The sequence below is a fragment of the Tursiops truncatus genome, chromosome 1, assembly GCF_011762595.2.
Source record: "Tursiops truncatus isolate mTurTru1 chromosome 1, mTurTru1.mat.Y, whole genome shotgun sequence".
Classification (NCBI taxonomy): Eukaryota; Metazoa; Chordata; class Mammalia; order Artiodactyla; family Delphinidae; genus Tursiops; species Tursiops truncatus.
In genome coordinates this window covers 32,697,788-32,714,100 of record NC_047034.1, presented here as the reverse complement: position 1 = coordinate 32,714,100, position 16,313 = coordinate 32,697,788, and the positions used below count along the sequence as shown (strand labels likewise).

The 16,313-nt window shown below is 37.7% G+C and overlaps 3 protein-coding genes across 9 annotated transcripts in view; all 3 read right to left on the bottom strand.

Annotated features, from left to right (window-relative positions):
* ZC3H11A (zinc finger CCCH-type containing 11A) overlaps positions 1-5,277 on the bottom strand; it is a 26,501-nt gene extending 21,224 nt beyond the window's left edge. For all 5 annotated transcript variants that reach the window (XM_033852220.2, XM_033852226.2, XM_004325313.4 and 2 more), the window contains exons 1-2: positions 5,138-5,277; positions 3,933-4,052 (exon numbers count right to left, since the gene is read on the bottom strand). In XM_033852220.2, coding sequence (XP_033708111.1) covers positions 3,933-4,052; positions 5,138-5,191 — 174 coding nt within the window. In that variant the 5' untranslated portion in view covers positions 5,192-5,277. The remainder of the gene's footprint in view (positions 1-3,932; positions 4,053-5,137) is intronic.
* ZBED6 (zinc finger BED-type containing 6) lies at positions 5,261-16,313 on the bottom strand. 3 transcript variants are annotated; one of them, XM_073801974.1, is made up of 3 exons: positions 11,247-16,313; positions 9,846-9,908; positions 5,261-5,336 (listed from the first exon to the last, which is right to left on the bottom strand). In XM_073801974.1, the coding sequence occupies exon 1, from the start codon at positions 15,387-15,389 to the stop codon at positions 12,447-12,449; it is 2,943 nt and encodes a 980-aa protein (XP_073658075.1). In that variant the 5' UTR covers positions 15,390-16,313; the 3' UTR covers positions 5,261-5,336; positions 9,846-9,908; positions 11,247-12,446. The 3 variants fall into 3 exon arrangements, with proteins under 3 accessions (XP_073658075.1, XP_073658078.1, XP_073658070.1); XM_073801977.1 differs by lacking the exon at positions 5,261-5,336 and adding an exon at positions 5,352-7,290; XM_073801969.1 differs by lacking the exons at positions 5,261-5,336; positions 9,846-9,908 and adding an exon at positions 10,174-10,283.
* Positions 10,683-10,781, bottom strand: LOC141278255 (uncharacterized). Its single transcript, XM_073802000.1, has one exon. It carries the CDS (start codon positions 10,779-10,781, stop codon positions 10,683-10,685), a length of 99 nt encoding a protein of 32 aa, XP_073658101.1.

Genomic DNA, 16,313 nt, shown 5'->3' with positions numbered 1-16,313 from the left:
TGCCCTAGAGCCCGTGCACCACAACTACTGAAGCCCGCACACTCCAGGGCCTGCGTGCCACAACTACTGAGCCCATGTGCTGCAACTACTGAAGCCTGTGTGCCTAGAGCCAGTGCTCCACAACGAGAAGCTGCCACAATGAGAAGCCCGCACACCGCAATGAAGAGTAGCCCCCACTCGCTGCAACTAGAGAAAGCCTGTGCACAGCAACAAAGACCCAATGCAGCCAAAAATAAATAAAATTTTAATAAATAAATAAGTATCATTGATTCATTGACACTGAACTCAAGGTCAACAGCGCTGTAACTCACACCTGAATGAAGCTTATCGAACACTCGTGTTTTCTACACAAGGCACATAAGAGCTTTCTTGCACTTAGGGACATTACATACAGCACTTCAGCACTACACTTGGGGGCCATTTAAAACAGCAAAATCACAAACAAAAAGCACAAAAATGCAAACAAACATGGCACTAAATAGATCATGAAGAGGACATCTGTACTGATTTTGGGGTTATAAATTTTAGCATATATACGAATTTGCAAATATGGAACCCATGAATAATGAAAGTCGATTCATCTAGAAAGGGGGGTATACAGTAAACCGACTCCTTACCATTCCCATCTCCACTCTCCTATAGCCATTGTTGTTAGGTTTCTCCTTTATACTTCCAGAGATATTTAAAATGCATATACGAGTGAAAAACAAATATAAATTCTTTTCCTTATCTTTTTTTTTAACACAAATGGTAGTATATTACACACTTTATTCTGTCCTTTGCTTTTTCAGTGACACTATATCCTGATCTTTTCATATAAATAAATAAGTAGTATCCCTTTAAAATTTTTTGGTAACAGCTGCCCAGCACTCCACTGTATGAATGTAATAAAATTTATTTTAAATGAAGGTTCGGTTGCTTCATACACTTTACATATTACAAATTATGTTACAATGAGTAATTCTGCATAGATCTCATTTTGCACATGAGTACAGATGAGACAAAGGTACAAGTAGTTAGTAGTTTTGAAAGATGCAGCCAAACAAGCCTCTGTGCAAAAAAGAGTTAACAGAGTAGCCTAGCCCTAAGCCTGCAGTCCTCAGATAGCCTGCTTGTAAGGCTGGTCCTTTCCCGGCATGTGGGAAATTGGCTCTTATAATGCTCCTGGTCAGTTAACTGATCACTGTGCCTGGACTGTTCATGCAAACAATATGGCTTATGCTGAACACCTGACATCCTTCTAGGAGACTAGAGTTTTGGTATGTGTTAGGTAGAGGGTGCCTATGTGACCAGCCCCAATAAAAAAATTTGGATGCTGATCTAATGGGCTTCCTTGGGCAAAAACACCCCACACATGTTGCTGCATTTTCACCACTGGGGGAAGTGTATGTTCTTTGTGACCCCTTATGGGAGGGAAAGATAATAAAAGAAACCCACACATGGATTCCTCCAGTCTCTGTGTTTTTTTCTTTTATGATCAGTGTAACCTTACTATATCACTGTAATAAATCTTAGCCATGAATAAACCATATGCCAAGTCCCACGAGTTTTTTAGAAAATCTCCAAACGCAGATGTTCTTAGAGACTGATACACCTTTCCTAGGAGTTGTGCCAGTTTACACTCTGCTCGCAATGTTACAACATGATCTTTTGAAAGTTCCAGAGTATTTCTTTTTCTGAATGTATTTAGTGAATTCCCTATTTAGAAGACAGCATAGAATGTAGCTGAGAGACCATAAATCTGAAACCAGAATGGAGTAGTTACATAACCACAGGCATACAAATTGCATATTTAGTCTCCTTCTTCTTTCCCCACCCCCTCTCAAACAATTCAGTCCAAAGTCATTAGGTGAAGCTGAGAGAGGTAGGCATTCATGTTGGGAGAGGGAAGGGCAAGTGCCCCAGAGCAAGGTGTTGGAGGTTGACTGAGATGAGGAAGGTATCCATGTGACAAGGTGGAACCAGCTCATAGGGTGTCAGGGTTAGTAAGGCGTTTGTGTAGGAGGATGGCCTGGCACAAGGTTGGTGCCTGAGAAGGGTGAGCAAGGCTTTTATGCAGAAGGGATCCTAATGTAGGGTGAGGAGGGTATACTCATGGAGTGTCAGCCTAGAATGGGCATCAAAGATCAAGTGAGGTGAGGAAGGCAGGCTCTTCTGAGTGGGTCCTGGTACAGTCAGAGAATGAGCAGGGTGAGGAAAGCAAGCATCTCACATGGGAGGGCTGCCCAACACAGAGTATCAAAGCCCAAGGATGTGAAAAAGGCATCCATGAGGTCCGGAGCAGGGTGAGGAAGGAGTCCTCACAGTGGAGCAAGGTGGGAGGCCTGCCCTGGTACAGGATGTCAGAATAGAAACAAGGTGAGAAAGATGTCCTGTGCAGGAGCAGCCTCATGTGACATCAGAGCCTGAGAGGAAGAAACAGGCTGTAATACACTGTCTAGTTTACGTAACTAGGGGACTGATCAAGTAAGATTAAGAACAATGGAAATCAAGTTTTGGAGAAAAGAGTTACAAGTATGAATAAGGAGAAGCCTACACAAAACACTGTAGTGTTGGTAAATTGGAAGCATCTATGTGAACTCATGATTTTCAATACATAAAATAATAAACAATGATATAAATGTATGTATACACATTTATACATTCCTCTGTTCTGTCCACTGCATGCCTGGAAGCAGTGACACTCCAGAAGCAGTTACACTAGAAGGAACCAAGGCTCCTTGCAGAAATGGCTGATTCCACAACTGGAGGAGGAAAAGTACCAGATGAACCTGGATAATCTTGTTAGGCCACAAAGTGAAGACGTGTTCAAAGAATGATGGAAACATCAAAAAGACACAAAAACCAGCTTTAAGGTCTCTTACTGGCCCAAACTGAGTCAACCTGAGGATAACAAATGATAGTAGTGACATAAAACACATTGAATAAAATAGGAAACCATGAGTTCACACATAAAAAGCTAGGAAAAAAACCTTGAGAACTTGATGAGGAACGGGATAATTACAAGGTCTCCAAGTTTCTCTCCAAAAAATACTTACTAAATACAAAAAGGAAAACTTTATAGTGAAGCAATCTGGTGGATACCACCTTAATGAAGTGATCAAAGTTAACAACACCAGTAATGGGATAATTAATATTGTATGCCACCCAATGATAAGCAATGAGAAGAATAATAAGAGGTGACTCTGTGATATTCCTGCCAAATATACATGACCTGAATTTAGTAATGAGAAAATATCAGATAAACCCAAATTGAGGAACACTCTACAGAATAACTGTCCTCAAACTACCAAAAATGTCAGGGCCAATGAAAGGCAAGAAAAAACTAACTGTTCTAGACAGAAGGAGACTGAAGAGTTATGGCAACTATATGCAACACTTGATTCTGGACTCACTCCTACTGCAATAAAGGACATCACTAGTACAATGGCAAAACTTGAATGGGATCTGAGGATTCAATGAAAATAATACATATATATTAATTTTCTAATTTTGATGGTTGTATCACAGTTATGGAAGACAGTATCTTTCTTGTTTGTAGGAAACAGTCATGAAAGTATTTGGAAGAGATAGGAAATGTCAGTAATTTACCCCTAAATGGCTTAGAAGAAAGTTTTATAATACTGTACTTGCAAGTTTTCTCTAAGTTCAGATTGCTTTAAAATAAACATAGAAATATAAATACCCGCCAAATATACATATATAATTTTTACACTTTGGACAGATTACCAAACTACCTTTAAGAAATATGATACCAATTCATACCATATAACATCTAGATATTAAGTGAACATTTTAATGAGAGAAATTTCAGTAGGTCATTAAAAAAATTTAACTCACATGTTATATGAAATGTTGTTTTTTACCCCCATATTTTTTATTGGCCCATTAGGACACAAGACTACTTACTATAATACAAACTGAAAACTTACATCAATCTCCATGTGCCGAAACCTGCACACCTGTCGAAAACAGCGCCCTTCCTGCCATAATGTGCAAACAGTTTCATTCCCTAATGCAGCTTCACAGTGACGGAATGGACAGCTGTCACCCTGTAAACAAGAGAATAATACAGAAAAGAACTGTGGTACCAAACTAGATCCCAGGCAAAATGTTCACTGTACATTTCTTGGTATCTAGACAAACACAAAGCAGTAAGGAGAGACAGGTAAAGTAGAAAACAACTGGGATGAGATGACACGAACAATGTGAGGTCAACAAATTTTTAATTTCCTAAAACCTATTTCTTGACAGCATCCTACATCTGATCTGACAACATGAATGACACAAGCTGAGAGACGGGGCTGAAAAAGACAAATGGGAGTATTAGGTACTGTTTAAAAATATACTTTACTGTTAATCTTCAAAACCATTTCATACATCCTGACTTGTGTAACTAGTTTTTAATGGAAAATCAGAAAGTTAATAGATTAGAATTTAAGTATAATTCCATACTTCACTATGTATTTCATACAACGTTAATATCTGAAACAAAATGCTACTGTTGTGCAACTTGCTATATAAAATCAAAGCTTTGCTCAAAACTGACAATTTTAAACATAGCACCAATATGATTTAAGAAAAATTTTTGAAAAAAAATACACATGCATAGAATTAGTCATAAAAGAACAACAGAAAACAGCAGACAGATCTAAATGGAGCTATAGAAGAATCAAGCTGAAAAACAGGAAGCTCTGACAAAGAAAAAGCAATAAAGCTGCAAAAGCTTATTTAGAAAATGGCTTTAGTATTCAGCAGGAAATCTTAAGCAAGAAGTCAAATTCAACCCACCCATTCATTTAACACAAAGTAAATAAAAGCAAAGTTGGCCAGCCACAGTTAAAGTGTTCCTAATTCCGAAAGCACCCTGAACAGATTAATTACAGCTAGAAGAACACTGAATGATGATTAAATGCTATGAACCTTTTTATTTTTGGAGAATATGGAGAACATAAAATGAAGAGAAAAAAATGATGAAGAATGAATTCCCTTAGGAATGCTACCCTTTACTAAAAACTGACAGCAGATAATAAATAGCTGAGCAAAACACAGAGACGACTTGGTATATTGGGAAAATCTTATCCAATTTTATTAGGGAAATCATAGAAAGAAATGATTTAGAGATGCCAATTCTTACTTTAGTACATGTAGAATAGAAAAAAAAATAGCAGTCTTCTCCTTGATTAGGCATGCTGAGTAGATCCTCAGATGAGAAGTGGCTTCTTGAAAACAAGCCACTGCTTCCTCAAGGCGAGGACCAGCTCCAAGTCCTCTTGATATGGGTTTAATCTTCCAAAAGACAACTCAATCACAGGAATTGTCTTTTAAACGTAATCCTAAAATGAGAAGTCAATGAACGAAAGTATTTCAGGTAAATTCTTCCAACTTTCTCCTCCAAATCACCTTGACCAATGAGATCACACTGTTAAAACCAAATTTTAATTGTATTAGTATGTCTATATTGCCTATAACAGAGCCTTATGAAAACTGATTCACATTTTATTCTGATGTGAAAGTTGTACATTCTCATCTACAATGTAAAAGTTTTGTTAAGAATAGCCATGCTTCTTTCTTTTGCACTCTCTATGGTGCTTCAGCATAACCTAGGTAAGCACTGCACGCTCAATAAATGATCTGCAGTTTAGATTATTAATGGGACTTGGATTATTTTACACAAGATAATTTGCTAAATCTACATTTCTGACAAACCAGATTTTTTTTCATCTAACAGAAGTTCCAATATTTTCACAAGCATTTTTGTTATTTCAAAAGTATATAATTATAAGTATGTGGGAAAAACTGTCTCACTAGAAAAATTGGTGAAACAATTACTCCTGAAAAATCTGTAGAGCTAATAGCTAATATAATTAAGATGGACAAAGAGCTGCACACCAATTGCAAACAAGGAGCAAAAGAAGTTCTCAGGGCTTGACCCATAAAATAGTGCTTATGCAAAATGACCAATATTCCCTCCCGCCTCAGTCCCTGCCATACCCTGGCCCCCTGCACTAAAGGGTTCAAGAAAGAAAGCTTCTACAGAAGTAAAAATACATGACAAGAGCACAAGCCAGAATTTGGAAGGGGTTTCTACAAACTCCTACATCAGAAGATCAGGTTTCAGAAACACTGATCTAGGGACTTCCCTGGTGGTCCAGTGGTTAAGACTCTGTGCTTCCCCTGCACAGGGCGTGCAGTCGATAGGGGAAGTTCTGCATGCGAGAGGTGCGGCCAGAAACAACAACAACAACAGAAACACTGAGCTACAATTTGAAATCAGCTGAATCAAATTCCTTCATATTTCCTACTAACAATTCCTAATCCAAGAACAGCAGGCCATGACAAAAACCAGCCTTTAAGTCAGCAACCAAGGTTAGAAGAGTTATGTTACTAAACATACCTTCAAAATGTACATACCCTATGACTTCCAATTCCATTTCTAGAATTTATGCTGAGATTAAAATTCAACAAATATGCAAAATAACAGTGCATAAGAAAGTTCATCACCATCTTCTTCTAACAATGGAAAACCACTGAGAAACCTGAATGTTCAAAAACCGATGCATCTACAAGCCAAGGAATGACATGGATTGCCAGCAAACACCAGAAGCTAGAAGAAGCAAGGAAGGATCATTTCCCTACAGGTTTCAGAGAGAGCATGACCCTGCCAACACCTTTTCAGACTTCTGGACTCCAAAACTGTGAGATAATAAATTCCTGTTGCTTTAAGACACCCAGTTTGTGGTACTTTGTAATGGAAGTCCTAGGAAACTAACACAGATTACAAATACAGTCAACTAAACTTTGACAAAGGAGCAAGGCAATGTCAATGGAGAAAGGATAGTCTTTTCAATAAACACTCCTGGAAGAAGTGGACAAAAGATTGAAACAGACACCTCACCAAAGAAAACATACAGATGACAAACAAGCATATGAAAAGATACTCAACATCACAGGGAATTGCAAATTCCTTTTAGAAGAGCTAAAATCCAAAAACATACCACCAAATGCTGGTGAAGATGAGTAGCAGGAAGAAGTCTAGAAGAACACAGACCAAAATGTTAGCAGTAGTTACGGCTATGGTAGTAGAATTACAGGTGGCTACTGATTATTTTGTTTTATGCTGAGAATAACATTAAGTTTTCTAATATAATGCAACACAGACATAAAAAATTTAAGTTTGCCCTAACTGACCTGACCATCACTGATCCACGAAGGACTGGACCTTTAATAGCACCTCACCAATCCACTACCAGGATTCCTCTGACCGCAAACACAGGGAATGCATTCCGCCTTGTAGGGTACACCAAAAGGTAACTTTAAAAATTGGGGGGAGGGGGACGTCCCTGGTGGTCCAGTGGTTAAGACTCCACGCTCCCAATGCAGGGGGCCCAAGTCCGATCCCTGGTCAGGGAACTAGATCCCACATGCTGCAGCTAAGACCCAGTGTGGCCAAATAAATAAATAAATATTTAAAAATTGGCAGGAGACGGGCTTCCCTGGTGGCACAGTGGTTGAGAATCTGCCTGCCGATGCAGGGGACACGGGTTCGTGCCCTGGTCCGGGAAGATCCCACATGCTGCAGAGCAACTAAGCCCGTGAGCTACAACTACTGACCCTGCACTCTACAGCCCGTGAGTCACAACTACTGAAGCCTGCTCACCTAGAGCCTATGCTCCGCAGCAAGAGAAGCCACCGCAATGAGAAGCCCGCACACAGCAACAAAGACCCAATGTAGCCAAAAATAAATAAAATAAATTTTTTAAAGAAAATAACATGATCAAAGAGGGTTTATTCCAGGACAAAAAATGGTTTAATACTGAGAAATTTATTACATTAATAGAATAAAGGGGGGCTAAAAACAGAAACTCTATGGTATCTTAAGATTTCAAAAACAGAAAAACGGTGGAAAATAAAGATTGAAAATTATAATTTTTTAAAGTTAAAATGGCTTAACAAAAAAGAAAGCTACAACACAACATCTACTCCCAGTAAAAACTCTTTGTAAATTACAAGGAACCTCCTTAGCATGAATGTACTAATTCATCAGAAACTATCAACACATGAGACATGGTAAAACACTAGAGGTAAAGCACTCAAGGCAAAAAAAAAAAAAAAAAAAAAAAAAAAGGCAAAAAAAAAGTCTCGCCGTCTGCACCATCATTCAACACTGTTCCAGAGTCCAGTATATGCAATAAGGAAAAAAAAGTATAAAGATTAGAAAGGATGAGGCAAAAAATTTAGTATCTGCACATTATATGCTTGCAAACTATAAAATCTAACAATCAACTAAAGAAATTTAAAATAAGATATTTAAAAGATCAATAAATTTCCTGTGCCAGCAACAATCATTCAGATAATAACATTGAATGCAATTCAATTCAAAATCTCAGTGATACTTTATTTTTACTGGAACTTGACAGACTGCAAAACAACCTAGAGTAACTGAGAAAAATAAAGAAAATCTTAAAAAGAATGAGAGGCCTTGCGCTTCCTGATATTATCATAGATGTGAAAGATAACATTTAAATGTAATACTGGCAAATAAATGAGTACAAGATTAACAGAATCCAAGCAATTTCTGGAAAAGGTGGCATTTGAAATTAACCAAAAAATTAGCTACCCATTTGAAAAAAACAATTACTACTTCATACAAAAAGGTTCCAAGGGAATAAAAGCAAGCATGGCAAAGAGGCTTTAGCTCACTAAAAGCACTATATAAGATTCTAAATTTGTAACTATGCTGAACAAAAAAACAAGCAATATTTGACAATGCTTAATGGAAGGAAGAGAGGCAATGTCATATAATTACAATCCTTAGACTACTTTTTTTTGGGGGGGGTTCGCGGGCCCCTCACTGTTGTGCCCTCTCCCGTTGCGGAGCACAGGCTCTGGACGCGCAGGCTCAGCGGCCATGGCTCATGGGCGTAGCCGCTCCGCGGCATGTGGGATCTTCGAGGACCGGGGCACGAACCTGTGTCCCCTGCATCGGCAGGCGGACTCTCAAACACTGCGCCACCAGGGAAGCCCAGATTACATTTTTAATATAAAATATATAACCACCCAAGTACTGGAAAAAAAAAATGCATGCTATTTTTTTTATAAGCTCAGGATGAAAAACACCTGTCCTTAACATGACACCAAAGTTACAAACCTTAATAAAACTGATGGATTTCACTACATAAAATGAAAAACATTCATATAGCAAAAGGTTTACCAGCAACACGGCCAAAGATTAATATCTTCACTAAAAGGGATGTGTTAAGAACTTTTAAAAATCAAAAAGACTTCATTAATTCAGTAGATTGGTATAATCTCTTTAGGAATTTTAACAATTCTACAAATTCGCATCTAAGAAGTGGTTCAAAGAAATAGTTCACATATATGTGTGTACAGAGCTGTTTTTGGATGCAGGGCTTTTTTGTTTTTAATGGCAAAAACCCAAATGTCTACCAATCAGGGATACATATATTATGGCACATATCCATCCATATAAAGGAACACTATGTAGTCATTAGAAAAAGGTGAGGCAGAGCTATGTGTATGGATACTGAACTATGCCACGATAAACTATTAACAGTGCTTTTCTCTGAGGAGGTGGAATTACAGGAAGAGTCCACCTTGTTTATATTGTTTTTACCTTTTTTATAATGTGCATATATTATCAAAAAAAGAGGGGGTAGGGATATTTCCCTCAAAAAAACTAAAAACTCATGAACAATTACAAGAAAAAAATGTGTTGACAATATTTTTTTGATTTTCTTACTGATTCAGGAAAATTATGCCTTAAATTACAAAAATGTTCACTCCTTTAATCAGGGAAAAAAAGAACACATTTCCACACTTACATTATTAGCTGGTTGCTCTCAGCAGCAATGTCTGTGTCTTCACTGAGTTCCAATCTATTACGCCTGTAGGTCGAACCAACACTCAATCCATGAATTAATAATAATGAGGCAGAAAGAATTTTCCTCCTCACATTGCCAAGGAAACCTCTCAGCCACAATTCAAACACAGGGCGTGTTTTTAAAACATCTCCCAACTACTGAGAGATTTAAGTCCATTCAAACAACCTTTGTCAAACTGGAGACAGCTAGGGTTAGTTATCTCCTCAACAAAAAAACAACAAAAAAGAGTTCATATAAAGATGAACTTGAGATTCAAAGAATTATTAAAAAAAAAAAAAGATCCATCTTCCATAGCCGAACAATTAATTTAAAAAGAAAAAAGAAAAAGAACACCAAAATTCAATAAGATCCAATTTCTGGTCTTCAAGATTTCTTCACCTATTAAGAAAAAAACAGAAACCTTCCCCCATCTTTATTATCTGTATAATAAAAACATACTTGTATGTAAAAATATAAAGTGTTTTATGTATAATATACATATACATATATACTAACTGGCTTATACACACACACACACACACACACACATACACAAATGTGTAGAAATAAAACATTTGGGTAAGTTTTCCCTTTTAAAATACACTACAAAAGCTTTTAAATTTGGGTTCATTATAAAAATAGTGAACTTCCTCTTCTACCAAAGTATCATGAAGTATATTAATATGTTACACTAAATTTTGCCCAGCCCACAAAATAAAGATGAAGGGAAATCCTTACACATATATCGATGTGTACAATGTGGATGTATATATATCATCACATCATCTTTTATCACCTTCAGGGAGTGTTTAACCAAAAAAGATAGAAATGTATAGTTATAGAGTAACTACAGAGCGGTGCAGCAAGCTGTAGAAGGCAGAGCAGCATTATAGTCATCCTGAACTGGCACTGTCAAAATTACAGAAAGCTTCTATCTAATAAGGGAAGATGTTTTCCTTCTGTTATAGCAACACCAGTGTCACCGGCATGACATTCAATGGTGGCCCTGCAAAGGCTTGCTTATGCAGCCTAGTTCCAAATTCTTTACTAGTGATGGCTTCAACTAAAGACTTTATAATTATCCATTTACTCCAGTTAGTAAAAGGGTAAACTTTTGGAGTTGAAATTTCATTTCACAATGGTACATTTACCATTTAAGAATTTCAAAAAAACGAAAAACAAAAACAAAAAACAATTTTGATACATAGAAATGAGTTCTAAATTTTGAACCAGCCCAGTAACAAAGCAATTTTGATTCTCACGTAATAAATACTACATAATTTCTAGGCTAAATCTTGCCAAATACTACCCAAGACAAAACTAAAATCAAAACTTAAAAAAAAGTGGACACCTTTTACTCACACTTAATACTAGTCAATTTTCCAGGAAATTTTTGGGCAGGGAATATCCCCAAATCTAAAATGAAAAAAAGGAAAAATTGGGATCTTACATTAGTTATTCAGTCTGAAACTTTTAATAGACTTTTACTAAAAGTCATCATTTATGGCCTCCCACTCAATCACAAAAACATACTTCCAGAGTGGAAAGGGACAAGATCAATTGAGATCAATTCTCTCATTTTACCAGGGAGGCAATGATTCCTAACACATGAAAATATTGACTGCTTATTTTTAAATAAGAATTAAGGCCAAAATAATCTCATAGTTAAGAATACAGTATTATGGATCATTCAGTATAATTTTTAAATGACATTTAAGATCACTTAAATTCAGAGAAACATTCTGTGGGAAAGGGATACTGGTTTGTCACAGTATACTCATGGGGCTTTCATTCCAATTTCCATTCAATCTTTTTCAATTCTGTAAACTTTCTGTCATTTACCCATAAATAATATAAAAGTAGCTAATCTTTGTTTTTACAATAAAAGTTAAAAAGGGCAATTCAAAGACTAAAAGTAATTTCTTCCTAATTGTTTTCTAATGTTTCCTCTCTATATAGACCCAATCTTAAATATAAAGGGCAACTCTATCACACTCAGTAAGTTGAAATTATAACGCTGACCAGTATGAGGAGGCAATTAGGAATTCCTAAATATAAAACAATTTTGTGAACTTTGTTTTTGCCAAGCTGTAAGTATGAATCAGGGTTTTTAAAGAAATAGAAAAATGGTGGTGATGGGGAGAGATACCAGTTTAGTATGCTTTTTCTCTATTTCATTGGTTTCAGAGCAATCAAACCTCCCAGGTTGAGAGAAATTTTTACTTAAAACCAATTACTAGTTCAATCTACCAGCCAGAAATAGCCTAAGGCTTTTCAATGCTGCACTATATTTTTTTAATTAAAAAAGTCTTTTTTTCTCTCAATTGGTATAAACAAAATTTCAAGTGACAGCTACACTGAGTTACTACTATGAAATCTTTAATCTTCACTTTGTCAACATTATATTACCCCTGAGGAATTTTCAGCCCTTTCTGTGTTTTCAGGTTTCCCCAGATTGTGCATAAAGAATAATTAGTATAACTGTATACAACAATTATAGCAATTAGGACACAGTAACATAGCAATAAGTTGCCCATTTTAAATGGAGAAAGGAAAAAGAAATTAAGATAATATTTCTTTTTCATTGCTTTGAATAACTTCATTCTCAGGATCCCAGCTCAGAACCAATGAAGAATAATCATAGTTAACATTTTTCAAGTTCATTTTCAGAAACATCAGCTGTTCTATATTGTCAAAGTCCAGGCTCATGATCTGCTTTGGATGAAAGTGGCTATTTGCAGTAAAGATACATTCAGACTGCCAACTACACATGGGGCAGCTCAGATACTGAATGGCAACTTGGGTCAAAGCTGGCCATACGCTCACCTTCTTCTGCCAGTAAATCAAAGGGTCATCACCTCCTGAGGTCTCTGAATACTTCTCTTTGAAGTATTCATCCACTACTGCCATAGCAGAAGGAAACATGAAGCTTTTGCCTCCAATGGCAACATTATCTGCAGCTGAACTATCAACAGACCCTGAACTGGAGGTGCCTTCTCTTATAGATGAGGTAAATGAATCAGCTCCTACTATGGCTGAGGAACCAGAAGCTTCTGAAGTTGCAATATGGCAGACCTCTGATGAAGATTCCATATAGTTACAAACTTCTTCTGCAAGGATCTGCTTGTAAGTTTCCAAATGTGCACCTTGAGGGAAAAAGTCTTCCAAACTGTTTTTAAAGCAAGGGTCTAACAAAGCAGCCAAGATACAGGGCTTGGATTTGAGCATGGCACTTAATAGGGTATCAGTTTCAAGTTTCAGAGATAAACTGTCTACCAGATTGAGGGCCTGAGTAATACCTCTAACTTGAAAACCTTCTCTGAGTTTCTGCAGGGAAAGGAGTAGATGATGGATTAGGGGTAGCACCTGATTCAATCCTGTGGTCTTCACACTCACTTTCTGGGTGGCCTCCTCAAATGGTTTAAGAATATCACAAACATACGTCATTAGAGTCCACTGAAGGGAGGTGAGCACAACTCCACTGGCTCTACCAAGACTATGGTGAACTGAGTAACAATGCTCCAAGAGCCATTTTAACATATAAAAGGTAGAAATCCAATGGCCAGCTTCATCCTGCTTCAAATTTTTCCATGGAAGTTGGTGATCATTTTGGAATTCTTGTAGTATCTGACGGGCCTTGACTGAATGACTAAAATGATGACAGGTTTTCCTAGCAGCCACTAACATGTTCTCAATGCTTTTGTGCTCACAGAAGAAGTCTTGAATGACTGTATTTAAACAATGCAGAAGGCATGGCACATGGGTAAAACCACCATCTTTGATTGCATGTACTACATTAGAAGAATTGTCAGAAACGATGAAGCTAGGGATGAGGAAATTAGGAGAAAGCCACAGACCAATCTGGTCACTTAATTCTTGTAAAATGTTGGTTATCAAACAGTCTTTGGCCAAACCTGTTACACAGAGAACTGCCCACTTTCTAAAATTGGGGATCCTGCCATTACTGGAAGAAGGTGTAGTTTGCAAAGAGACCCAGTGTACAGTCACAATGAAATAGTCAGTGGATGGGTCATGGGTCCATATGTCCACAGTCAAGTGGATCTTTTGGCTTTGAACATTCTCCAAAGTTAAGAAAATTTTTTCTCTGACCCAATCATATAATTGAGGCACAGCCTTAGTGAAAAAGTAAGTTTCAGATGGTAACCTATAGTCAGGGGCCACAATCTGCATGAACCTCTGAAAGGCTGGAGTTGAGAAATAGTTGTAAGGATGCATATCTTCCACAATCATTTGAATAATTGCTTGACTTATTTGACTTGAGGTTGAATTTTCACAATATGTTGTTTCTTGTTCCTGTGCATGCATTAGAGTGTCTTGCTCTGCAACAGGAATAGGACTCTCAGATCTTCTATTTTCAACCTCTAATACAGGAGGTTCATCTGAATCAGAGTCACTAAGGTCCTCAGCTGTTACATCCTGGCTGCCTGTAGACTTCTCTCCAGGCAAAGTATCACTCAAGAGATCATTTCTCTCAGTCTCAGCTTCATCTAATCCATTTCCAACTGCACCACTGTCTTTGTTGGCAACTGCCCAATGGATGGGATGTGTGGCCTGCAGGTGTCGTTGAAGTGTCGAAGTTCCTAAGTGAGAACCCGGCCTACCCCGGCTCACACTTCTTTTACATATATTACAGACAGCTCTTGAGATGTGCTGAGGATCAGTATAGAAAAAATTCCAAACTGCAGATGTCTTGGCTCTTGTTCCAGGAATTAAGGCATGCTTGACAATGTTACTTTTGATGAGAAATCTCCCTCTTTCTGCCTTCAGGGCATCAGATACTGATTTATCACGTTTCTTTCCCATTCCATTATTATCCAATGGATCAGTAGGGATATATTCAAAGCTTCCACTGCTTCCCGCGGAAGAGGGAGATAAAGGTACATCCAAAGTAAAATCCTCCTCCCCACTAGTAACTCCAAATTTGTTTGCCCTGGTCCAGTGTGGTGAATGCCTTGCCTGCAGATGTCGCTGAAGAGTAGATGTCCCGAGATGGCTACCTGGTTTACCCCTGCTAACACTTTTTTCACAGAGGTTACAAATAGCCCGCCAGGTGTACTGGGGGTCAACATGAAAGAAGTGCCACACGATGGAGGTCTTGGCTCTAGTACTAGGTAAATAGATCTGTTTTTCTATATTGCTCTCAAAAAGACTTTCTTCATCCTGCTCAGGGGCATTGGAAGCCAACAAAGCAGGGGCATCTGCAACTGGCCTCCCAGATACCAAATCCTTACTAAACTTTTTCGCAAGGATCAGTTTCTTTCGTCGCCTTTTCCCCTTAATTCGCAAACCCTTCTTTCTTTTCTTTTTCGCGGGCAATTTTGCCTCTTTATCCAGTCCTTCTGCCACCATCTTTCCCTCTACCACATCTTCATCTGTATTAGACGTAATAGGAACACATCCCAGAATCCCAGCACCACTAAAAGTGCTACATCTTCTGCCAGGAGAGAGTGAGGAAACTGGTACACTTAAGGCACATACACTCATTCTTTTTATGTCTCTGAAATTCGTACCAGAATCTATTGGTGGGTTTACTCCTCAAACAGATATACAGCTGTTCCTCTCTACTTGCATTACCTTTTCTCCAATTTCTATGGGGAGTCAAATTCCCGTTGGACCAATGACTTCCAAACCAGGTTATTTTTGGAGGAAAAATGACAGCAATGGAGAACATTCCCAAACGCTTTCACAGAGGGCTTTCAGATCCCTTCCAACTTTCTGAGTTCTGAATTCAAACAGTCCAATTTACTCATGTTACAGGAAAAAGAACTGAGGCCTACTTTCCCAGAGTAATAGAGTTGATCAGTAGCAGCTAGAAACCAGGTCTTCCAAATCCCAGGTTCATGTTCTTTCTGCTTCAAGAACTATACCTGCTTGAAATGTCTTCAGTTTTTAAAATATGTATTTTGTATGCTGCCTCATGATAGCAACATCAATTTCCCTTAATTCTGAAGTTAATTATTCTCAGTAAATTTCATTTAAACAAAAACATAGTGCATCATTCAACATTCATCGTTTAGGACTGTGATTTGGCAATAAAACCCAAAATGTCAATTCTGGAAAGCTAAATCAGACTCCACATACTGGTCATTAACAGCAAATTCTAGTTGAGGCCTTTCAACTCTAATTAAAAGTAACACAATTTTTTTAAAATGTGGGTACCTAAAAAAAATGCTTTGGGAGTAAAATTTTTAAATTTTACTCAGAAGCTGAATTTTCAATTTACTGTTCGTATGGAGAGTTAATCCATGCTTGGTTTTCAAACATTTTTAGTCTGGAGAAGCATTACAGCCTGTAAATGAGTAACTCCTAGGTTGGACTCTATATGAGCAGCAAAAACTGAAATATTAGCTTTAAACCACTTCCATGCCTTCTCGGTTGATCCCTCCCCTTCCCCCAATACCTACATAC